At 39.3% G+C, this 27,098-nt stretch overlaps 1 protein-coding gene across 2 annotated transcripts; it reads right to left on the bottom strand.

Annotated features, from left to right (window-relative positions):
- Window positions 1-5,643: 5,643 nt before the first annotated feature.
- LOC124285959 (transcription initiation factor IIA subunit 1-like) lies at window positions 5,644-26,773 on the bottom strand. Of its 2 annotated transcripts, XM_046722253.1 has the most exons (10): window positions 26,646-26,773; window positions 23,506-23,607; window positions 22,266-22,365; window positions 19,853-19,932; window positions 17,585-17,611; window positions 14,558-14,654; window positions 10,746-10,930; window positions 9,910-10,044; window positions 8,615-8,704; window positions 5,644-8,046 (listed from the first exon to the last, which is right to left on the bottom strand). In XM_046722253.1, the coding sequence occupies exons 1-10, from the start codon at window positions 26,664-26,666 to the stop codon at window positions 7,939-7,941; spliced, it is 945 nt and encodes a 314-aa protein (XP_046578209.1). In that variant the 5' UTR covers window positions 26,667-26,773; the 3' UTR covers window positions 5,644-7,938. The 2 variants fall into 2 exon arrangements, with proteins under 2 accessions (XP_046578209.1, XP_046578210.1); XM_046722254.1 differs by lacking the exon at window positions 17,585-17,611.
- Between the last annotated feature and the right edge of the window lie 325 nt (window positions 26,774-27,098).

Raw genomic sequence — 27,098 nt, 5'->3', positions numbered from 1 at the left:
TTCGGCGTGACGAGCCAACTCTTTAACCCCTGGGCTACCCCACCGCCCCGCAAGAGAGACGAATGCCTTCAAATCACCAGTGTGATTTATTACAGTACAAATGAGTTCGTATTTGCCACAAGAAAGGCTTACACTATGAGTTGAAACTGGTTAAGCAGCGCGGAACGAAGATTTAAAACTTGAACCAAGATAGAATTGAGAAAAGTAAGCTTGAGATGAATGTTTTGTCTCCGTCGTCTTTAATGGCGTATCTTAATCCATTGATGTTACCTTTTTCGGAGTACTTAGGTTCATGCTCTAGATGTCATGTTCTGCTACACTGTATTTGAATCTCTGAATAAAGTATATATTTTAATCCGAGTGTCCGTATCACATTCCGCACACCGGGCATTGTTGTCATGACAGTTCCCGGCACTCACTACTGTTCCAACCCGTGAAGATCCGGGTTAGAATTGGTCTTCTGTAACCCATGCTTGTCGTAAGGGGCGGACCCGTGAATATCCGGTTTAGATTTGTTCTTCAGTAACCCATGCTTGTCGTAAGGGGCGGAACCCTGAAGATCCGGGTTAGAATTGATCTTCAGTAATCCATTCTTGTCGTAAGAGGCGACTAACGGGATCGGGTGGTCAGGCTACCTGACTTGGTTGACACGTTATCGTTTCCCAGTTGCGTGGTTCGATGCGCATGCTGTTGATCACTGGATTGTCTGGTGACAGACCGCCGCTATATAGAATATTGCCGAGTGCGGCGTAAACTGAACTCACTCTCACTACTGTTCAAATCATATCACTTGGCCTGTATGAATAAATGTGTCTGGACCAGACAACCCAGAGATAATTATACTCAGTATCAGACACGTTTTTGCAGACCATAGTTCCGCATAAACACACATTTTTGGCCAAAGCCCCAACTAGGCCACGAGACACTCAAATAACATAATCCCTCTATACGGGACTTTATGACACCCATCTTCATTAAATCAATGTTCATTTGTCCCTGGTATCGGGAGGTCCAACTCTGATATCTGACTGAGTGAGTTTGGTTTTACGCTGCTTTTAGCAATACCCCAGCAACATCACGGCGGGGGACACCACAAATAGGCTTCACAAAATGTACCCATGTGGGGATTCGAACCCGGGTCTTCTGCGTGACGAGCCAACGCTTTAACCACTAGGCTACCACACCGCCCCTTGATATCTGAATTGCGGGCTAGTTTGAATCAATATATGAGCATCATTCGAAAAAACATCAGGCTTCAAAAACAGAACAGGAAACAGTTCTTATAAATCATATTTAATTTCATATAAATACTTTACAACATCCAGTTTGGGTTCTTCAGGGAGGTATTAAATGAAGTGTATTGATGATATAGACAAAATGATAATGAATGACTTAGAAATAAACTGAGACACATGCTCAGATAAATAACCTGGACTAATGTGGACTATTCTAAAAACCATTCGAACCAGACAAAATCTGTCAAAATTATTATTTCAATTATCTTCTTTGAGGTAACAGCAATTTTACTTTATCTGGACATATTTCCAGAAATATTTCCATAAGATACTACTCAACATAGTCTAGGAACACCTGATTGTTTCATATTACTGTAATTGTTCGGCCATGGCATGACAGATGAACAACATACATATGAAAGTATCTGGTGTTCCTTAACTTGTTTTATACACTGCCACACCTGTCATACATAGAGGATACTACAGGTGTAATACCATTTTATTAAACGAAGTTAATTATTTGGTATTTCGCTCCTTTGATATGAAATCTTTCACCAGTTAAATACAAATGGTATTTCAGCAAGCGAGGTTAGTATTCTGGGCCCTTTTCACAAAGCTATCATAGCACTTAGACCGTCATAAGTCTCTGTTACAGTATAGGAGGTACCAGTAGTAGCACTACAATAGCTTTGTGAAACGGGCCCTGTTTATTACTCTCCAACATAAATTGATAGAAACTGCCTACAGTGTGATGACCCACAGCCTTTCATGTGTCAAGCAAGGTCTAATACCACTGTGATAGAGGTATTAGCATTGAGATTTAATAACTGTAAACCATTATGACCTCATATGTCTAGCTGTATTACACTAGTGTAATATTGCCGTAAAATATTACACTGCAGTATCTTTCATGGGCGAGTAATAATCTACTTCCCTTGCAATCGCTGTTTAACCATAGCCATGTCAAAAATGACTGTCAAAGGAAATCTCAGGTTGCTAAGACAAGTTCAGTTGTTTGATAGGCAGTTTTTAGTTGTTGTATGACAAAGACACAATCCATGGAAACAATTGCTTTAACTTACCATTATCGCAATGGTATATACCCTTCATAGCTCCTAAGGCAACAAAGAGAGTGTCCAGTTTGCAACTAAAAGACTAGTCCAATGAACGTGATAGTGAGTAATGCTGAAGTCAGTAATATTACACTGCCTCACCATGGTATACAGTCATTTATTTCACATTACATCAGAGCAGCATGTAGATAGTAATAGTAATGTACACATTATACATCTATATCACTGATGCAGGCACTTAACAGCTCCTGCAGTGCTGTTTGTAGTGGACAATATGACAATGTTATCAGTGTGTAACATTGAAGTGGGCAGTATCAGTTGTTAACATAGCCTGTAGTAAGCATTGTTACACAACACATGGCAAATAGTCAATAATATCATACTACATTGTAGCTGAATGTTATCAGCAATATTAAAATACATCAAGATGGACTATGAACTGTTGTGGACTCCAAGTCAGGGTATAATAACTAACTTTCTGCCAAGATCAGCTGTGCAATGACTCCCAGCTGTCTAAGTTTTCAACAGAATATTTCATGTCAATACCATTCAGCAATCTTCATGCTATATGACCGAGCTGTAAATAATCGAATGTTGCATCTTATAGCAAGTATGACCTTGAAACCTATACAAACACAATGTCCCCAAGGCAGACATTACCAAGTCACATATTATGTTACATTTCTTGCCTCCATTGACATTTCTTTTGCCAGCAGAAACATTTGATGAACCGGATATGGAAGTAATTGCATAAGCTTCAAATATACTTACGAAACAAGAAAAAGGAAAAACTTGCATTATTATGAAAGGGCTCTTATTTCAAGATAAGAGCATACCCATAAAAACACCCACTTCTTAGATCTGAAGACATTCCTTTACCATGTGTCATACATTCTGGTTTTTGATATTATGCCTTCCTAGGGTTTTTCCCTTTTGTCAAGGTATGTGTGACCAATGTGTCAGTAACAAAACCCTGCATAAAAAACATTCACTTTAACTATAAATGCTTATAATGAATAGGGTTTGTTATCAATTGCTCTCATTGGGGAAAAGAGACACTGCACAGTCATAAAAAGGAAGGAATACCATATGGCATACTATATGGTATAGGTTTTCTGTAGTCACCCATTGTCAACTAGGATCATGTCAGATGCAAAACCCTTGCATACAGACATGCAAGGGAGGTAAGTCAGGATTACTTCCCCTACTATCTCAGATGAAACATCCATCCACTCAGAAAACTTCATTCCTCCTAATTAAAAATCACAATGTTTTCACAAATTTCCACAGCAGTATCTTGTATGATCGGACGTGGAGATGCCAATCTTAGACCAAAAGAGGAGTAACTTTTGTTTTCAACATCCTGATAAGTTTCTACCATCCCATTAGCATGGACTGACCTGTGGGTGAGATGGACTTAACCCACGGATGAATCCCTGCCTGGCATACATTCAACACAGTTAACTTGAGATCCTGAAAATCTAACACACATCCAAAAGAAACATCAAGTTGTTCATATTTTGACTGAATATATCTTTGTTTATCAGAAGGTTAATGACAGGTTTATAAAATGATTTCTGATTGTCAAACTTGTAAAGTCTCAGGCACTACTGTAGAAAACTGGAGCCAAGCTTTGTCTGTGGTGAACTATGCAGGTTACCCTGGTCAATAAGGACTGACTTCACAGGGTGAGTGAGTGAATACTGTTTTATGCCGCTTTTAGCAATATTCCAGCAACATCACGACTGGGGACACCAAAATTGGCTTCACACATTGTACCTTGACTTCACAGAAAAATATTACCAAACTATGTCACAAAGAGCAATACGAGTTGACTCATGTTAACGAGTTAAGTGTGTTGATGAATCAAGCAAAAGCAGCCTACACTTCCTCATCCTCAATGAAACTATGAACGTCAACATCGCCATCCAAGAGAACACGCTTGTCATGACCCGGAAAGTATCAAGTGGGTATTCAAAAGGCAGAAACACAAACCATCGCCCTGACGAAAAACATCTGAGAATATGAATGCAATGAAGACATTTACAAGAGCAAAGAATATCATGTGATATACATTGCCTGAGCCATGCATGCATACAAAAGTTCAGACTGTAATGTACATCATGAATATTTACATCAGATGACAATGTACACCTACACTTCTATTGAGAGTCAGCGAGAACACTTTTACTCCACTTTTAGCAATATTATAGGCTGGGGAACACCATTAATGGGCTTCACACATTGTACCCAAGTCTTCAACATAACAAGCGAACACTTTAACTGCTAGGTCACCCCTCTCTAATGAAAATACCTGTGTGAACCTAACATATGTAGCATTCTGGGCCCCGTTCATCACAATGATCATATTCTGAAAAAATCATAATTTCCATAATAGGAAGTGTTTAACAAAGTTGTAGCGTTGGTTTGGAACAGGCTCTACATGAAAGATGACAAGCTTTTCAACACCTGCAGACCTACTCAGTAGTAACTTGGACCTGACAAACCGAAATTAATGCAGGTCTTCATACACTGAAACTCACTGGCATGGAGACAGTGCTGATAAACCAAGAAACAACCATAACGCCTGATGACCTCCACTGTTTTCTAAAATACAAGCCATAACTAAGCTTCATTCCTGACCACTTTTTGTCACTGTATCCCAGCAAAGTCTTTTTTCACAACTTGTCAAATTTCCAGTAATTGTTTCAGTGCCCAATAGGCTGACTTACACATCCATTCCCTTCCTGCAGGCCATTGCTGTCATGTTGTGACTGACTGGTTAGTGCTGACTCAGTAATATCATGCATATTGGCATAATCCAAAGTAATGTAGGTCACAAGATCTTACAGTTTTGCTGTTGCAATGAAAGGATCGTATTAGAACCTAGATCTCCACATCACTACGAGAGAATGCTGTGATGCTCAAACAACAGCCATTTTCCACGGATGGTATAGATTACGGGTTGCCTATTGAAAGGGGTTGAGGTCTGCAAATCATAAAGCAACCAACATCTTCAACTCAATCCATTTGATCACGTTGAGTTCAGTTCTGGAGCAAGTAAACTATTCATGCTGCAATCATAGGATGATGTTTGTGCTAGTGACAAGTCATCACAGACTGCCCTTTCCCTCCAACATAGCAACAACAACTATGCTGATCAGCTTGAGTTCAGTTCTGGAGCAAGTAAACCATACATGCTGCACCTAAGAATTATGCCTAAGCAGATAGGTGACAAGTCACTAGACTGTTTCTCCCCATCAAACAAGCTAGTAACAAGTTTGTGAAGGTCAGTTTTGGAACCAAAACAAGGATTCTAAAAAAATGAAGAGATGAACAGATAAAATTTTAATCACCAGCAAGGTCGATAGTCAGTTCGCTTGAGACTAGTAAAAAGGGTCTTCTCACAGAATGTAGTATTTTTATGCAAATAACTTGTCAATCCCTGTTTGGAACATTGACAGAAACAATACTGTCTGCATCTGGATGTTATACCTAATGTACAAGCCTTTACAATAATAGTGAGTAACACCAGAAATGGGCTTCACACATTGTACCCATGTGGGGAATCAAACCTGGGTCTTCAGCGTGAGAAGCCAACACTTTAACAACTAGGCTACCGCACTGAACCTTTACAATAGAAGCAATATTTTGAATGATTTACATAGTATAGACAACATACATTCATCGCGATCGAACAGATCATAAACATTCACGTAACTTTTATACAAATGGCCATCTTTGGACAATCTCTCCTGAAACTGCACGAGGTGCAACAACTTCAGGGACGCATTCAACAACAAACTGAAAGGGATCATGACAACGCTCATCTCCCGACACTTTTCATTAAATAAAATCAATACAATATACATTCCCCAACCTTTACTATGTACAAACAAACCCATCATTTACCATTTTGATTTAAACCATAACGGTTTCAAATGTTCAGTCATACCGTAAACCCCTTTCTGATGTAACAGATAATTTGATTTAATAACCATGCTCACACACTAAGAATGATTCTGACCCATGATCAATGGACCTACCATGTGACTACTGTACAATGGACTGTCTGACTGAGTTTGGTTTTACGCTGCTTTTAGCAATATTCCAGCAACATCACGGCGGGGGACACCAGAAATGGGCTTCACACATTGTACCCATGTGGGGATTCGAACCCGGGTCTTCGCCGTGACGAGCCAACACTTTAACCACTAGGCTACCCCACCGTCCCTACTGTACAATGGAAGGGAGGTTTGCAGATATTGACAACCAACATTAGTCATGTTCAATGCTGTCATTACTATACATGTCATTGCGATGCACACAAACATATGGCTGAACATACAACACCAGTATGGATATCCAGGCCATGTGGAAATAATATGGACTAGTTTTTTATCGTGACAACACCAGATCAGCTACCAGGAAACATGCCGAAAATGAATATGGATTTCATGCATGGAGTCTGCCCATTGAAAGAATAGAAGTACAGTGAAAGGCTTGAATCTGACTGAAGGAACACATATCAGAGTGAGAGAGTGATGTGTAATGCCACACTTCCAAAACTATATTGATGACTGCATATTAGGCAACATTTCCTATTCTTTCTTAAATCAATACTAATTTGCACTGCCAATTCAAGTTTAAGGATTAGAAAAACATATGCTGACACTACCAAAAAAGAAAAAGAAAAAGACAATCTTTAAAAATAATTGATCAAATGCATTGAATTTAGCCTTTGGCTACTTCAAAAACCTTCAAAACATAAAGCCTTTTTCTGAAATATATACATACTCATCGTAAAATAAAATAAAATAACAGACTTTGTCCCAGAGCAATCAGTGGTCAATTGCAAGGGCACTCATCCACACTGTGAAGCTTGGATGACACACAACCATCAACACAGCAATTTGACTCTCACTGAGTTACCCCAGGCTTTACCCTAGGGACCTATTCTGCTCATGGACAAGTACACAGTAATCCAGTCCTACTTTCCCCAAATGGTACTAAAGCTTGGTCTACTGGGGCTTCCACTTTCCCAGGATCCTATGAAAGGAGGATTCCTTGGGAACCTAATCTGTGCATGGACGACACGGACATGGATCTCCAGGGTCCTACTCTTGGAACAACTCTTCCCAAATGGTACCAACCTTGGTGTACTGGGGACCTACTTGACCCTGGGACCTCAATGTCATGGTCACCGATACAGGTATGTTTTATCATTATGTCATTAAGCATGAAGTTAAATTACAGGAACATCGGTATGTATGTACATCATCCTGTAATGAACCACCAACATGGTCTCATGGCGACTCCACCGTACAAAAATATCAGTGTTTGTATCAAGGCATAAAATCATTACAAACGGAATATTTCTTCAATCATTAATTGTAACATCACATCAAATCTGTGCTGTGATCATAGCACTGGGGGACAGAACTCAATGAATGAGGTCCCGTAAAGTCAATACATCAGCTCACGGTGTCATTTAAGGCCCAAAAACACATGTAGAAATATTGCAGATCCGGACAACCTCCCACCAGCCACTGACTTCCAATCTGAGTGAGGGTTATGATATGTACACTGTATATACAGTCACTGTACAGATGAGGAATCACAGGCTCTCACTACCACTCAGCATCACCTGTTGCCTTTTGGAACACAAAGTCACGACCATTGAGATTCATTATGCCATCCTTTAAATGAAACTTCCACTTGTTTTTGTTGCGGTTTATCTGGAACAGACAAGAAATATGGAAACTAAACGGCAGAAGGATTCAATATAGTGAGTGAGTGAGTTAGTTTTCCACCCCTTTAGCAATATTCCAGCAATTCCAGCAGGGGACACCAGAAATGGGTTTCACACATTGTACCCATGTGGGGAATCGAACCCGAGTCTTTGGCATGACAAGCGACCACTCAAACCACTAGGCTATCCCACCGCCCTGATTCATTACAGGATTCAACAGGTGTCTACCCCATGTATGCTCAATCGGTAATATCTGGAAAAAATATATAGATATGTCATAGGGATATTTCAATGACCAATAACCTGTGAAGATCAGGGTTAGAATTTGTCTTCAGCAACCCATGCTTGTCGTAAGAGGCGACTCAACAGGTTCTATAATGCTTTTAGCAATATTCCAGCAACATCATGGCAGGGGACACCAGAAATGGGCTTCACACACTGTACCCATGTGGAGAATCGAACCTGGGCTTTCGGCGTGACGAGCGAACACTTTAACCACTAGGCTACCCCATGGCCCCTGGCCTTACTAAAATAGCATTTTTATGCTGACTTACCTTGTCATACTGACAGACAACCACATTGTCTGTATCAAACAACTCGTCTGGGTCCTGCTCACTCACGTCATCTTCAGAGTTCAATGGTTCCTGCAGTTGGACAGAGGTGAGGTGAGGTGAAATTGGGTTTAATGTCGTGCTTGAGAATATTTCGCTCATATGACGTGTATGCGTGTGTATGTGTATGTGCGGCTGCTTGTACTAGCCCAGACTTAAGCTGGTTTTATAGTGCTAGCCCCCTGAGATACCATGCCGCATCGAAGCATGAATACCCCACTCAGACACATTATACTGACTCGAGTCCTCATTAATGCCGTACCATATTTTAACGTCTTTTGGTATGACGCGGTCAGGGATCGAACCAGCTACCTTCCGCTCTCCGGGCGGACGCTCTAACCACTACACCACGGAGGCGGTCGCAGTTGGACAGAAACATCAACAACACAACAAAAGCTGTCAGGTCTCATGCCAAGCCAGGTATATGGCCAAGACATGGAAAGTGAGTTGGGGAGCAATAAGTATGTTTTAACACTGCTTTGAACAACAGTTTAGTCACATCATTGCAATGAGCTTGAAAAGCTTGATGTGTGAGAAACCTCAACAATGTTTCAGGTCTTATGTGTTCAGTAAATATTCTAAAATTATAGTTATCTCTTTGATAAACAATGAAACGGTGAAATCTGTGTGATAATTTACTATCAAAGGATCCTGGTATGCTCAAGGGAGGTAAGCCAGAAGTGATGCAGCTGTCAAATATTTACAACTTTGGAGACATCAAAGAGATTGGTATCAAGCTGATAAACCTAGTAACATAATCCAAACAAATGAAGATTCCAACTCACTATTACAGATATTTGGTGTGCCCAAGGGATGCAACTCTGACAGGGGCGTAGCTAACGTTATAGAAAAAAGTCCGGGCTTACACATGATTTTTGCTAAAAGGTTGGGCAAGCCCTCAATACTATCTACATTTAAAGCTTGCAACCTATCGGGTTACACGAAAAAATAGGCTTGCTACGCACTTGTCTGATATCAAGTAAGTATGTGCCCAAGGGATGCAACTCTTATATCAAGTAAGTATGTGCCCAAGGGATGCAACTCTGATATCAAGTAAGTAGGTGCACAAGGGATGCAACTCTGATATCAAGTAAGTAGGTGCCCAAGGGATGCAACTCTGATATCAAGTAGGTGCCCAAGGGATGCAACTCTGATATGAAATAAGTAGGTCATGCAGCTAGGTCAAAGAAAAGATAGAAGCACTTCCTTAACTACCTGATGGTCGAGTGACAACATACCTCTTCCTCCCCCTGCTCTTCCTCTTCATTGTTTTCATCATCATTGTCATCATTGTCGTCATCATCGTTGTATTCATCATCTTCAGACGAACTTGTGTCACCAGCACCGTCCAGTTGAACCATCCCCTGGCCATTCTGAAATACACATGTATTTGGCATAATGTCTTGGTTCTACTTCTAGACACAGCCACATCATCATGAAGTCTGCTCCACTATAATAAATCATCACAAGGCTTGACCAAGTTCAATGGTATTCACGGACTGAATGCCAGACAATATTTCATACATAGAGAGGAAGAATATGTGCACTTGCTGCGAAAAGACAGACAACATTATAATCAGCTGTTCACGCGTTTTCTCCCTGATGGGTAATTGAGTTTAGAAAATACTTTTGATAGTCAGAATATTAGGTAAATATAAAGAGGGAATCAATTTGGTCACTGAAAATAAAATTATTGACAATGGTGACCATAAAACATATGAACATCTGCTGATTAAGGAAACACAGGTAGTTAACTGGCTGTTACAGTGAGTGAGTGAGTTAAGTTTTACGCCGCTTTTAGCAATATTCAAGCAATATCCGGGCGGAGAACACCAGAAATGGTCTTCACACATTGTACCTACGTGGGGAATCGAACCCGGGTCTTCAGCGGGACGAGCGAACGCTTTAACCACCCCACTGTCCCTAACTGGTTGTTACAAAAATTACAGTTCTTTTTTACCACTTCTCTTATGTTTCTGGCACCTACCGTCCCATGGTCATACATTGGATATGTTAAGTAGTCTTGAAATAGGCAAGACGAACCTGTACACAAGCAGTAGCGATGACAACTTACTGGATTCTGTGCTCGTATCTGCTGTCCTGGCGCAATCTGAACATTCTGTATGTTGGTCATTCCTGGGACCTGGCCTTGCATTTGCCCACTCTGAATTATGGTTTGATGGGGGATCGTGGTGATGGCTGTGGCTTGAGGAGCCTGCTGGAGATGCTGCGATAACACCTGGATGTACTGCCCGTTACCTAGGATACAACACGAAACGTGCCACATAGTGAAATTATCATGAAGTTCTGTAATGCTTGTTAATCGATATACTTGAATACATTTGTGTGGTAATTTCTGGACAGTAATACAGTGTATGCGATATATAACTTTTACGCTGTCTTTAGCAATATTCCTGCAATATCACAGCAGGGGGACACCACAGTGAGTTAGTTTAGTTTTACGCTGCACTCAGCAATATTCCAGCTATATGGCAGCGGTCTGTAAATAATTGAGTCTGGACCAGGCATTGTAGTGATCAACAGCATGAACATCAATCTGCGCAATTGGGAACCGATGACATGTGTCAACCAAGTCAGCAAGCCTGACCACCTGATCCCGTTAGTTTCTAGTAATATTTTAGAAATGGATGCAATCTATATAAGAGATAATATCATTAACAACATAAGAAATCCCTTCTGGGGATATGTTTTATCATCCTGGGCTCTATTCCTGAACAAACATTAGAAAACACAAAAGGATGCATACTCACAGTTTATATGGTATAATGATAATGTTAAGATTGATAAAATATGTATATTTATTAAACAATGGGATGAAGCCGGAGTAAAATATATCAACGATTTGATAGATCAGGATTGCCAAATTCTTTCATACCTCTATTTAAAAAATAAGTACAATATCTCCTGTAATTATTTAACTTTTTACAGGGTAAAAAATGTCTTGAATGAATATTTAAATGAGCTTGATTCTGATGATACTGACCCATTAACAGCACCAGTGTTACCATTTAATATTCGTTTGCTCCTGAATAGCCAAAAGGGCTCAAAATATTACTACCGTATATTACCGTAGATAAGCCGAATTTTGAGGGGAAAAAAAAGCAGTCTCTAGAAGGGGGTCGTCTTATCTATGAGATATAATTTCTTGAAAGTATTTTTCAGGTCGTCAGTGCCCGGGCAGGACGATCTTACAGGTTAGCGGTACAGCAGTGGATGTTTACGACGATTACAGCCACTTTCTTATACATGATAAATAAAATACATATAAAAGTATACATTTTGTTGTTATTTCAAAAAATATTTTGCCCTTAGTCATTATTAAGTTTCGTACGTACCTATTTACACGCAATAAATCCACAAACAAGAAGTGATAATCCTGCCCGGTCGCCATTTGCAAAATACATATTAAAGTATACATTTTGTTGTTAATTCAAATATAATGTTTTATTAGGATCCAAGTTTCAGAAGACTTCAGCCAATCAACAATGGGAGGAAGATATAGAAAAACAATATACAGATATGGAATGGAGGAATATTAATGAAATTCGTTTTCGATCAATTGATAGTGTTCAATTACGGTGGTTTCAATAAAGAATTATTAACCGAATCCTTCCAGTTGGAAAATATTTATTTAAGATTGGATACTTAAACTGTCCTGTTTGTACAACTTCTGATAAGTTCATAGCAGATATTAGTCATGTTTTATGGAATTGTGAAATTGTGAACTCAGTCTGGATTGAAGTCCAAACTGGATAAACAGCAAGGCGGAAATCAATATACAGTTTACTAAAGAAACAACTCTGTTGGGCTTTACCTTCAAAATGAAATGACCCGTTAAACGTAATCTGTCTCGTAATAAATAACCCAATTTTCAAAGTTTATCTCAAACGAGGAAAACTTTCCTTTGCTTCGATCGAGAGGGAGTTAACAAATTACAATAACATTACAAAAGCAATAGCTTACTCAAACTGTCATTACAACAAATTTGTTAAATTTTGGTCCAGTTGCCATAAGCTGTTTGTTTGAACCATTCTATTCAATTACCCTTTTCGATGAAACTTTGTTTCTTGATATATGACATTGGTCCAGTTGCCATAAGCATTTTGCTTGAACCATTCTATTCAAATACCCTTTTCAATGAAACTTTGTTTCTCGATATATGACATTGGTCCAGTTGCCATTAGCAGTTTGTTTTCAATGAAACATATGTTAAATGACATATTATGACATATATGATTTGCTGTACAAAAAAAAAAGTGGAATAAAAAAATAATAATAAAAAATAAACATGGGCAAGAGTTCCGCCTGTAACCCCTGCTTGAAATGTATTCTATTCATTAGGATTATTTCAAGGGGTTTGGGTTTAGGTTAGATTTTGGGTTAGTGTTAGGGTTAGGGATAGGCATTTTATTAAAAAACTTATTCTTAGGCATAGAATGATAATAAAAAAACGTGGGGTACGGGCAGACATCTTTCCTAAACATGCCCAAGTTATAACAGTAATATTTTCACAAACAATTCAAAAATTAGATCCTCGTTGTCATAGTCATGGCAGCATATATTTTAAATATATATCACAAAATAATCGCCCATAGTCTTCTCGGCACGAATAAGCCAAATAAGCAAGTCTGTTTGAGAATATGAGAAAAGTCTAATCATATGAATTGGTGAAATGCTCCCATCTGACATGTCACAAGTCATCACTGACTGACTGACTGAGTTTTGGTTTTACGCCGCTTTTAGCAATATTTCAGCAACATCACGGCGGGGGACACCAGAAATGGGCTTCACACTTTGTGCCCATGTGGGGATTCGAACCTAGGTCTTTGGCGTGACGAGCCATTAGGCTACCCCACCGCTCCCACAAGTCATCACTGCACAAGACCCTGCCAAACAAGTAGATGTGGTGATATGGGCTAATGTTGCAAATACCCCAATACCAGAGTCTCACCTTATTCACAGATTGACTGACTGAGTTTGGTTTTACGCCGCTTTTAGCAATATTCCAGCAACATCACGGCAGGGAACACCAGAAATGGGCTTCACACATTGTGCCCATGGGGTAATCAAACCCGGTTTATTGTTTAACCACTAGGTTACTCCACATCACCTTATTCACAGAATGAATGTAACCATGAAAAACTTTGTTTATTGTTTAACGTTGCTCTCAGCAATATTCCAGCGATATTATGGTCTAAATAATCGTGTCTGGACCTGACAATCCAGTGATGAAGAGCATGAGCCTCAATCTAATTGGGATACAATATCAAGTCAACAAAATCAGTGAGTCTGACAATCCGATCCCATTAGTTGGCAAGCATGAGTTCCGTGGTGTAGTGGTTAGAGCGTCCGCCCAGAGAGCGGAAGGTCGCGGGTTCGATCCCGACCGCGTCATACCACAAGACGTTAAAATATGGTACTTGTTGGTCCCTGCCTGACGCTCGGCATTAATGGGTACAACAAGGACTTGGTCGGCTCGGAGTCAGTATAATGTGTCTGAGTGGGGTATTCATGCTTCACTGCGGCATGGTATCTCAGTGGGCTAGCACTATAAAACCAGCTTAAGTCTGGACTAGTACAAGCAGCCGCACATACACATCCACACGCATGCACGTCGTCATATGAGCGAAATATTCTCAAGTACGACGTAAAACCCCATTTCACCTCACGTCACCTCTTACGACAAGCATGGGTTGCTGATGACCAATTCTAACCATGAAATAAACTGTCTGCACAACCAGTGTGAGTGCGGGGAATAACAAACCATAGTTTTCTTGCCAACTGCATAACTCTGTTCAACAGTTCATTACCAGCCCTGGTTCAAAGAAGTTTCTGAGCTCTGCACAGTGTTGTTGAGCTGTTTACCTGTATGTAGGATGGTGTTTCCAGCTGAGTTGAGAGCTGCTAGTTGGTGATGGAACAGACCCTGCGGCAGAGCCATGGTAGCTGTAGCTGCTGCACCCTGGGAACACAACATGAAGTTGGATTAGCCACTGGTAGTACCGCTCACAGTGTATCACATCACGGCTACCTTGACCTTGAACAACGAAGATGCTGTAAAGAAGATCTATAACACAAGTCAGGGTTAGATGTTGGCAACACAAATTACAAAGACACTGGGAATGAATACTAACTGCTGATCCATAAAGATTGAATATAAAGTACAGTCCAATCCCGATGAGTCGAATCGCTGGGGACCAAGTAATACATTCGACTTTTCGATGTATTCGAGACATAGGTATGTCTATGAGGGTAGAAAAAAGATCATCCAGTCCTAATTCCTCCACCTAAGCATTTGTTTACCTAATGATTTCCCTATCACTAATAGGGGCACCTTATCAGTTCCAGTCTGATTAGCACAATCTGCCTCTTGCACTCACCCGTCAATTTTGGAAAGGTGTGAGCCACGCTGGTTTGTTAATTGGATCAGTTTGCTACACCAATCAACTTCTCATTGACTGACTTTGGCTTATGTATACAAGATTGCTGTTGTTTGAATCTCATGGGACCAAATTTCCTTCTCGAGTCATCGTGTGTATTTATGAGACAAATTCGTGTAACCAGTATTCAAATGATGACAACTATAACAGGGAATGGTCGGGACCGACAGGTACTTCGAGTTATGCATAATATTCGAGACACCGGCATTCGACTCATCGGGATTTGACTGTACTGTGGAATGGAACAGAGTCACAATCTACTATATAACAGGGACCTGGTGCCAACAACTACTGTTACCAAGGTTACACTAGGACTCAATAATAACACATTCTACGACAACACAGGGACGCAATGCTCACACAAAGCCAACTACAGTCACACAAATACAATGGTAACACAATCTACAGGCACACAGTGAGCGAGTGAGTGAGTTGAGTTTTACGCCGCACCGATGACATGTGTCAACCAAGCCAGCGAGCCTGACCACCTGATCCCGTTAGTCACCTCTTACGACAAGCATGGGTTACTGAAGGTACATTCTAACCAAGACCTTCACAGGTGTGTGAGTTCAGATTTATGCCAGTTTTAGCAATATTTCAGCAATAACAGGGTGGGGGACACCAGAAAAAGGCTCCACCCATTGTACCCATGTGGGGAATCAAACCCCATCATTGATGTGACAAGTGAACGATTTAACCTTTAGCTAACCCACCACCAGACTAATTCATGTGGACACAAACTGAAATTGAAGAAAATGATTTAAAGTCAATATCCAATGGTGCATCTTAATAGTCAGATTCAGGTGCAAGTGTATAGTCTTGCAAACATCTAAAATTCAGTCTCTGTTCACCAGTTTTAATGGATGACCACAGATACACACAAAAATGAATGCTGTTCTGCTTTCACATCCAGATAGATCCAAAGGACTATGCTAACATTCAAGCTGAAAGGTCTTCAGGATAACAACTTTAAATTAAAGCAAAGTGCGTCAGGCAAAAGGAAAAGTACCATTTCCATTTCTGAAGTTAGATCTACTGAGAAGAGTACAGACACCAAAATATTACACAGGACAAAGTAGTATAGTTTGGAGGCTCTGGACCTCACCTGCCATGTATTTGTAAAATTCTTTGCACACAGTTCAACAAGTTATCATTTCCTTATCTCTGTATATTCAGGTTCCACCATAACCTACCTAACTAGGGCTTCCGAGGACTTCCAATCACTAATTTCAAGAATCCTTGCTTGAAATATGAGGACCCTCTAAATGGTGTAGCTTTAATTTCTTTGATTACAGGACCTCTATTTTTCTTGTCTCCCAGGATGCAATACATTGTTTTCGGTGTCCATTTAAACATTTGTGCATACTTGACTTACATTTCTGTATCGCGTAAAACCCTGTATATTGATTACGGAAAAAACGTCCATAGCCTCATAGTGGCAGATATTTCGGCTATCTGGTTGCAAAGCAGTCGGAGTGTAAAGAAAATGAAAGATAGCTGTAAGACCACATGTTAGACAAAACCATGCATGAATCATCAGTACATCTGTCAAAGATGACAGTGTTTTCAGTGTGAACGGTTAGCTCATACAATATTTATTAATGTAAACTCAAAACATTGTTAAATACTACTGGCCCTCAAATTCATTAATGGTTTGGGAGAGTGAAAGAAAAAGAAAGAAGTCAGCCTCTACAAGAAACATATGAATACAAAATTCTAAAGAACCAAAAGCATCATTCTCAGAATCATGAACTGCTGGTATTGGGAAATCCAGTGCATGGATGTAATCATCTCCAGGGTACGCAGGGCGGTCAAGATATCTTCAAAATAAATATATCCAAGCTAACAACTAAGAACAAAACGATCCCACTATCACACAATCTTAAGGGCAGTCAATTCATTTACTAAGCCATGGGCCAGACAATTTCTTCAGTACCACTCTTAGTGATCAAACACTTATTTTTTTGTAAGTGGTTATGGACTCCACATATCAAAAAGGTATGATGGCCATGTCGGTTTGGTAGCTAAAACTCAGAACGAGGCTAAATCCAAGATGGCTACCAAACTTACAAAATGTGGGGGAAAAGTCAAAGTTGACAATTTGATACAATGACTGGTCCCTTTAAAGTTCCTGGAGTGCATGGGGTGGTGTTGTGTGGGAAATATCTATCAGCATACTCTGAAGGAGTATTAGGGAATCTGAACATTTTCCCCTTGCGATCCAGAGAATATTATTTTCTCTTGGGCACCAACCCCTCTCTATCAGTTTGTCGGTACCTCATCAGCTCTAAAGATGAAATATACCCTGACCACATGCAGTTCATTCAAAAGAAGAGGATGCTTTTCATGTTCACATTATATTTTCATAAGTTTCTTTGATCAGCCTGGTGCACTGATTAGTGGAGAGTTCTGTGCAGTTGAAGAAAGGGGAGCAGGTCAAACTGAAACTCACTTGGGGTCTAATCGAAATTCTCTTTAGCTGCAACATAACAAAGGCTGAATGCATCTTTATCAATCCTATGGTAACACACCAGCATGGTACTAGGCTTTAAATGTAGCGTCTCAAAGTTACTTTGTTCAATACTTTGTTCAACTAAAATGAAAGGCACCCGGTAAAAGGCAGTGAATGCAATTACCAAGGACCTCCCAGACAAGTTGGGTTTATACTCCCCAGGATGAGGAGGATACAATATTCTGATTGCACACTGATCCATCAGGCTGAGAAGTAATTCATAAGTTCAAGGGGCATTATAACCAGAGATGCCAACCCCAAAGTGTTGCAAATAGTAGTTTCAAGGATCAAAATTTGTAGTTTGACCATAAAAGTAGTAGTCAACTAAATACTAAATCATGATGGATTCTGAAAAAGAAAACGAGACTAACGAAGAGCGAAGCTTTAATTTCACACACCTCCAACAGCAGATTTCACATACCTCCAACAGCAGATTTCCACATTATCAGTATTACATTTCTTCTTGTCTATTTTTTGTGAAAATTTATTTAATCGACAAAAATATATGTTTTTGTCTACATATCCGAACTCTAATGAATTTTCTTCAAATTTCGTAGAATTTCTAGTGCAATCATATTGGAGTAGTTTGAGGCTAAAATTCGTAGTGACTACGATAAAATCGTAGAGGTTGGCATCTCTGTATAACTAGGTAATGTCTATGTAAGTGACTTTTAACTCACTTCCACTTCATCTCACCATTAAACATGATGCCTGTGACAGGCAAACAGAAACATAAGAGAAATATGAAAAGCATGTTTTCAGTGATTTTTAAAGACATATTTTGTTAATTCTTAACATTTAATTCAATGTTTATAATGTGAAACTAAGTAATACAACCTTTAACACTTTTACAGGCCAAGTTAGTAAAGATATTTGGCATGTTTACAAACTAAAACTGTAATTATCACACTGGCCTGAATATCTAGCCAGTCGCTATTGGGCTACGGCCTCTGATCCTTAATGGAATCCTGTGTGTCATGCACTTGGTGTATACAAAGTGTTAAACCATGGGCTTCAGAAGTAGAACATCCATGCTTCTTGATATATGATGTTCTGATTGTGTGAAACACTTGTCCATATGAGACTGATCACAGCCACAACATGAAGCCTTCATCCATTACAATTATGTTAGGGCTAATAAGCTCAACTAAGAAAAGCACATAAAATAACATTATGGCAAAGGCACAGACATGATGCTCTCAAACCTAAAAAGGATTCAAACTCACAATCATTGACTTTTGAAATGCTCAATGGGAGGCAACTCTGCACAGCAAATTACAGAACATCAACAACTGGGTCCATTATTTTACAGTATACTACTCAAAAGAGTAAAAGAACATCAAAACTCTTCATATGACTTAAGTTATGGTCATGGCCATGACAGTAACTACAGTTAGGTGTTGTTTAACCTCTTTTGGGTAGTATACATTTATATCTGAACTAAACTGTCGTAACTAAAGAAACATATTGATGTAAGAGAGTAAATGTACTGGTACAGTGAGGTCCCAGCAGTAAGCATCAATAGTGTGATTGGTCTTGTTGTGATATTCATATCATCCACAACATGTAGCAATATATAGCCACCAATGGATTTCCAACTTGGCTGTATATTGTATTAGCTGAAAGGGGTATATTTTATTATTCAATAGCAGGATATTGCATGAGCACAGAATACACAACAAGCACAAATGTATTAAAGCTAGACAGAATGGGTATGGAACAGACAAAGCTGGACGACAAGCAAGCAGCTGTTTAACACAATCATACACTTCATCAGTCTGAGGCATGTTCAACCAGACAGCACATACAAAATGATTTCTAGGCGTGGAACATGTCACATGACCCGTAATACCACAGGTACTATAATCAATCAATCAGGATACTAAATACTGGATAACAGGAACCTTTTGTGCTGGGTTCAATTTATTTTTCAAAATTGACCAGTGTGTGTAGTTATCTAATAACCAATAACATGGAACCCTGTATTTCTTTTCTTCCAGTTTATCTACGACCGATTATGTTATCAGTTATATTGCAGATATAATACCAGCATATTTGTTAATATCGGCACCGGACACCTGTATGGCAAAGTGAAGCGACCACAAGAAACCTGTCATATTTCACAAATCTACAAGGGTTACAGTGTAAATAGACATTACATGAGTGGTCTCTCTGAGCTGGACTAGGAAGAAGTTAACGCCAACTCACCATGTCCTGTCCTGTTCCTGCTGCTATCTGGATAGGGACCGGGATGGCCTGTGGCACCGCCGTCGTGCCAGTCACCATTACTGAAATATACATGGACACTTACCATAGCTACAGTCACCATTACTGAAATATACATGGACAGTTACCATAGCTACAGTCAACATTACTGAAATATACATATACAGTTACCATAGCTACAGTCAGTGAGGCCATAGCATTGTGACATCAGCTTTATGACATCATAGCATTGTGATGTTATCAGCTTTGTGATGTAATAGCATTGTCAGCTGTGTTCTTTGTGATGTCAAAGCATTGTGAGGCTATTAACTGATGATGTAGTAGCATTATGACAGCTCACTTGTTGCGATATCTACAATGTAGATATCGCTTGATCTCACACAAGCGATATCTACTGTGGGAGCCAGTTTTCGATGATAAATTATATTTGGCATTAACCTTTCTCAGTAAAGAACAGATTCTAATCCTTTTTTAGGCTGAGTCCCATGTGAGATTCAAACTCACACTTTCAGAGTCAGGCACATTATCACCAACACACTGCAAAGTCAGCGATCTGAGCCATTGTGGCCCACAGGCCCTTGTGTCTTTGCGAGGATCAAAGATTAAAAAAATATATATAAAAATTCGAGATGACCCCTAACTCGAAATGCTTCACAGTACAATACATCATGACAAGGCCGGACACTTCGAAGCACCCCACCCAACTGTTTGTCGATGGCTACGCTACCATCACATGCAATCGATTAATACTTAATGTAAACATAATCATGGATGATTGGTCTATCGAACACCTCTCATGACACCTAGTCTGTTTATTAAAGGATCTCTAAAAAACTCATAAACATAAAATACGATCATAATGAAAAATGTCAGACCAACTCTAGAGGTGTTTGCAGAATTTATGTCCTAAAAATAAAAAGTTGTTTAACAAACTATCATTAAATCATAATGTTACGAGGGAGGAGTGCAGACCAACTCCGGTGTGCGAGAAAGGATGGAGACAGCAGCACAGGTTAATGTCAATAACTTTGTCGGCACTTGTGCATTGTTTCTAACACCTGGCTGTCCTTTCTCTGCACTCCTCCTCGAAACAAATAGTGAACTGTATCAATATTTTAATGATAGTTTGTCAAACAACTTTTTAATTTTAGGACATAATCTTGACACAAAGTGGTCTGATATTTTGAAATGATCAGCTTTCATTGAGTATTATATGTTTATTAGTTTTGAGTTAGATTGCAATTCATCGGTCCGCTTTTGAGCTAAACATACAAATTCTTTGTTAAAGTCCATTGAAACACGATTTTGACTCCCAACTAAACGATCTTGACACAAATGGATGATGAACTGTCCGCATACTACAGGGGTGTGGTCGAAGCAAACCCTCTGGATGGTCAACGCTTGTAAATCTGCACTTTCTACATAAATTTGCGGGAGTTCTTCTTTCAATTACTGCTTGACTTGGAAATTAAGAGCTGTTTTTCCAGCAATGGCTTCTCAAAAGAAAGCATTAATTTTAAATGTCTCCTTAACAAGCATCAACCAACCAGAGGGCTTGCTTCGACCACACACCCCGTTTAGTGCGGACATATCGTCATCCATTTGTGTCAAGATTGTTGAGTTGAAAGTCAAAATTGCGTTTCAATCGACTTGCAGAAATAACAAAAAGAATTGGCAGGTGTCATGAGTGGTGCTTGATAGGCCAATCATCCATGATTATGTTTACATTAAGTATTAATCGATTGCATGCGATGGTAGTGTAGTGATCGAGCACAGACGTCGGGTGGGGTGCATCGGAGTGTCTGGTCTTGTCATGATGTATTGTACTGTGAAGCATTTCGAGTCAGAGGTCATCTCAAATTTTTACATATATTTAAAAATCTTTAATCCTCGCAAATATGCGAGGGCCGGTGCCGTCGCCTCCACTGAAATGACAAGTCTTAATACGAGTAGTCTAGGTTTACGTACTTTGTGTACCCCTCTGACAAGTATAAAATGGCATGGCTTTTAACTGCTGGCGATTAAGTGCCTGATCATGCTGATTTAATAGTATATGCTTATGTCAACATAAAGAAAAAGAAGACAATTCCAGTATCTAAATAAATTTCACAACTATTTCTGTGGACAATCTTAGGTTGAGTAGTAATTTGGTCATATCATGGCACATCAACTTGATGTCATTGTGGGACATATACTGCTTTAATGAAACCCATGATATGGTTCCAGCAAACTGGGGAACCTTGGTATCAGGAATTCAATTGATGATCAAATTGCTGAGCATTAGCTAACCAAGTCCCCCACCATTTTTCAGAAGAACTGAACTTTTTTTTTTCTGAAGAACCAATCTTTACAACAGTTTGGCATACTGCCCCCTGTTCCATTATACTTTGCTTACCTTGTGGCTGCTGATGTGGTACATATATTTTTGGAAGCATGTCTTGGTCTGCAGTCTGTGCATCTAGAGCCTTGGAGGATGTCAACTTGGTGTCCCATAGCTGTAGCAGAACAGGATCAGAGAAAGTTTTAAAGGGTTGGTTTATCTTGGTTCACAGGAAATCAGCTTTTTTATTGTCAATTTAAAAACATCTTTGTGATTCTTGTTTTTCAATGTCACGGTCCACAATATATTTCAGCTGTACGACTGGGTATAGTTTTACATCAGAAATGTAACTGATAAGCTTTAACCTCAAGCCTACCACACTGCACTTCCAGCTACACAATGTCTGCAGATAAACAATACTTCTACAGTGAGCGATTGAGTTTGTTTTTATGCCGCTTTTAGCAATATTCCAGCAATATTACGGCGGGGAACAACAGAAATGGGCTTAACACATTGTACCCATGTGGGGAATCGAACCAGGTCTTCGGCATGACGAGCAACGCCTTAACCACTAGGCTACCCCACCGCCCCGATACTGCTACAGAAATTGACATGAGCAACGACCTACAATGTACATTGTCCAGGCAAGATTACGAGCAATCAACCAAATCTGACTTTGATAGGGATGTCATAATATGTAAGTTTCATGAATTGATACGTATCACGATACCCATGTCACGATTCAATATGTATTATGATACCTATTTTCGCAGCTTTATTGCGTAAATTTAGTTACATTTTGAACATTAATATTTCATATTTTATAATTGTCCATGAAAAGATCAACATTATTTATTCTCACAGATTAAAAAGTTCTAATTTCCCATCTTTGTGCATGAAAAATAATCATTTATAACTCTCACAACATCAAAAAACATGATACAATTGCAAAATGTAAACGATACATAAACATATTTAAACCGATAACTTTCAAAACTAAATATCGATACAGTTTTGAATGTATGGATAATTATATCGTCTTAGAAAAACTATTGATGCATCGATGTATCGAGGCATCCCTAGACTTTGACCAACTAATCCACAAGTGAGTTTAGTTTTATGCTGCTTTTAGCAATATTCCAGCAATATCACAGCAGAGGACACAAGAAATGGACTCCACACATTGAACCCATGTGGAGAATCGAACCCAGATCTAACCACCACGCTATAACAACTAGGCTACCCCACCCCCAATCTATGAAATGACCCATAATTACAGGTACTTTATACACAGCTGTGTGGAACGGAGACTCACCTGTCTTAACTCTGTGAGCACCTGTTCATCTACTCCCTCGTCGAGGAAGGCTTCCTTTACATTGGTGATTACATCTTCTACTACAGTTTTATAGAGCTGGCTCTGCAATAAAAACAGCAGGGGTTAGGACTACCGATGTACCAGTTTATGTTTTGTAAATGTATATGTTCCAGGGCACTGGGTCTAACATTTCATCATTATTTGTATTGTTTAACCTAAAAATTACACTAAAATTCATTCACAAGTTAGGTTTCCTATAAAAATTGATGGAAACAGTGATAATCTCCCCTTTATATATGACTGTGAACTGATGGCGCATGACCATACAGTATAATAACTCTTAACATGCAGATTAGATTTGCATGTACAGTTGGTGTCAGTAACACCATTTACCAATATATACTACAGTCAAAATATTATGACAAGGAATTGTTGCATGCCCTGCTCAGTTTGTAGTAGTTTCCATATCTGTACCCATCATTCAAAATTTAACCTAATAAAAGTCACATAAATTTATGGCTGGTCCCGTGCAATCATGATGAATGGGACAAGAGTCGAATATTGAACAGAAGATCACTATTGGCTTTCAACAAACATTCAACCTCCGAGTTTGATTGTACTGCAACAGATCGTCATATTTGTCACAATCAATTATGTTCATCGGTAGTCATACACAGAAAAGCAAAAAGGTTTACACATTCCATTTGATGATGTAATTTTGACTGTGCAAATACAAAAAGAAACAAGTTTTCATGACTGTTTTTGATCCGTAAATATAATGGAAAATGAATAACACCCACCCACCCCACGTATCTGTGCACATGCAGATAGGGTTGAGGGTAGGAGTTCCACCTGTAACCCCTGCTTGAAATGTATTCTCTTTATTATTTTGAGGGTTTAGGGTTTGGGTTTGGGTTAGGCTTTTCATAAAAAACCCATCTATTCTTAGGCATAAAATGATAAAAAAATGGGCGTCATGGGCAGAAATCTTTCCAGGTGGACATTAGTTCACCAAATATTTTGAATGGGAGTTTCTTTGATCCTCAGTCACGATTCTTTTTGCATGTGGGTCTTGTTTTTGTCCTACCAGCCACAAATCAGTCCGAGTGCAATAATGATCAAACACACATCCTACAAAGAATATATCACCGATGTTCTGACATTCTTGAGGGAGTGAGTGAGTGATTAGGGTTTAATGCTGCTTTTAGCATCATTCCAACAATATCACGGTGGAGGACACCAGAATTGGGTTTCACATATTGTACCCATGTGGAGGTCTTTTGAATAAAATGAAACATGTTTTTATCCAGTATATATTTAATAAATTTTATTTTGTGCTGAGCAAACTAGATAAATTAGAATTTGCACTCTGTAATATCCCAAGAGTTAAGCCCATCAGGACTACAGATATGTGACTGCTTGATGGATCTCCCTTTGACTACAACATGATTCATTATCACCCCCATGTTCATTTAATGGAGTGAGTGAGTATGGTTTTACACCACTTTTAGCAATATTCCAGCAATATCACGATGGGAGACACCAGAAATGGGCTTCAAACGTTGTACCCATGTGGGGAATCTCATTTGATGGACCTTGAGCCAGTACTCAGTGTGGAACTTAGCGGACATCTGTTCTGCTTTACACAGGAAGTCTTCACGTTGTGTGAATGAGTTTAATTTTACGCCGCTTTTAGCAATATTCCAACAATAACACAGTATGGGACACCAAGAATGGGCTTCACACATTGTACCCATTTGGGGAATTGAACACTGGTTTGGAGTGACGAGTATAAAGGCTACCCCACCGCCCCTATATATACTGTAATTAATAATTCTCACAAAAAAGTGACCTTTGTCATTTTGATTTTTTGTTGTGGGGCCATTCTGACTTTATCTTTAGAGGCTGATACGAGGCCATGCTCCCTTTCAAGAACGTGCCACAACACCATTTCACATGTTACTGACCTCACACAGAATGTTTGTTTTTCTTCCAATATGATCTAGTTCAACAGCTACTTATTTTTTTTTAATGAAGAGTTTTCATCAATATAGCCAGTGACATGAGTGAGTGAGTTAATATTTAACTGTACATCTGCAATATTTCCGCCATATCACAATGCCTGGGGACATGATGTTACATACTAGTGAAATGTTCATTAGATTTGGAAAGGGAGGTTTCTTGTTCAGTGTTTAGAGAACAACCATCAAAGGAACGAAGATTAGAAGATTTACAAATTCACATACTGTCATTAATAAAATGGGGAGTAAAACAGCGAGCGACACCATTGCTCAAACTCACACTGTCCACGGCACATTTCTAGTGCTTTATGTAAACATATCAAAATAACTTGATTCAGGAAAAAAACTAGTCGCTCAAGATTTATACTCGCCTCGAACAAATGTGGCTACAGCTAGCCCTTCCAAAGCTTTTTTTTCAAAAACAAAACAAATGAGAATTTAAATGCACATGTTCTGTTGGCTTTGTTTATTTGATTATCTTTATTGGTAAATAGACAATTGGTACCCAGTTGTTATTTGGGTTTTTTTAAAACACAAAACAGCTTGTGACCAACTCAACCTCAATGGTTTTAAAAACCATATTTCCTTTGTGATATGATCAGCTGTAGTGCAGTATTGTTGACTACGATTGGCCAGGTTCGTGCACCTGTCGCACGTGAATATAGACACGACTTGCTCTACTTGGTATCAGCCAGGAATATCAAAGCTATAGAGTATACTACCTACCCAAACAAATCACTGTACTGCCTGAACGGTGTTTAAACATACACTTCGTGAATACTAACTTAGTCAAACCATGTTTCAGAAATCAGTCATTTTGGCTTTTATGGCCTTGCGACACCGATTTATTGCGGTATCAAAATCTGTTTTCTAAATCAAACGTATCACCGCGGTCTCCATTAAATACTGTGAAACAAGCATACGTGGGTTTGACTATATTTCATTAGTACGGTTGAATTGAATGAAACATATTTTCCGAATACTTGGGTCATGTTCGCCCGACATCTTGAGCCGTCCCGGGAAATCCAGCTCTCTCGTGCTTTCAGATAGGAAAATTTCATCTGTACATTCAATTGCAAACAAATAAAATATATTACCTCCCCCAACAACTAAACTCACCACTGAACTCGATGTAGCCATGCTGTATGAAAGAAAATATTGGATAAATGTTTCTAACAGCACAGATTTGAGAGGCAAGTGGGCTCCGAGGAAGCCAGCGAAATCTGCCACAGCCTCACTTTTATACTCGATAATAAACCCACTGTCTCTAGAGGGGGGTCTAGCAATTGCTCAAAATGATATTATGTCGAGGCAATGCTCAAATCACGCGAGATGATATGAGACAACGCGAGAAGTAAACAAAGACATGTGACACCCACGTGGTAAAGCCTGACCGCGTTGTTTGAGTATTACAACATTGATCGCAATATCAAACATTGGCGTGAAAGAAAAATCATATTTAAATATGGATTTTAGCGACTTTTGCGGTAATTTAAAGCGCAAAGACTATAAAACGAGAGGTTGGATGATTATTACACAAATAATTGTCCGAATCACTGATTTTATGGAACG

The sequence above is a fragment of the Haliotis rubra genome, unplaced genomic scaffold (assembly GCF_003918875.1).
Source record: "Haliotis rubra isolate DU_JTF1 unplaced genomic scaffold, ASM391887v1 Scf371, whole genome shotgun sequence".
In the NCBI taxonomy this organism is placed as follows: Eukaryota; Metazoa; Mollusca; class Gastropoda; order Lepetellida; family Haliotidae; genus Haliotis; species Haliotis rubra.
The sequence above is the reverse complement of the archived record's forward strand: the minus strand, read 5'-3'. Positions and strand labels throughout refer to the sequence as shown.

Coding starts and splice junctions, on each gene's coding strand:
- LOC124285959 (XM_046722253.1), bottom strand. CDS start 26,666: ATGGCTACATCGAGTTCAGTG. Junction 19,933..22,265: donor ACCACATCAGCAGCCACAAG/GTAAGCAAAGTA, acceptor TGTATATTTCAG/TAATGGTGACTGGCACGACG. Junction 8,705..9,909: donor AAGAGCAGGGGGAGGAAGAG/GTATGTTGTCAC, acceptor GTCCAACTGCAG/GAACCATTGAACTCTGAAGA.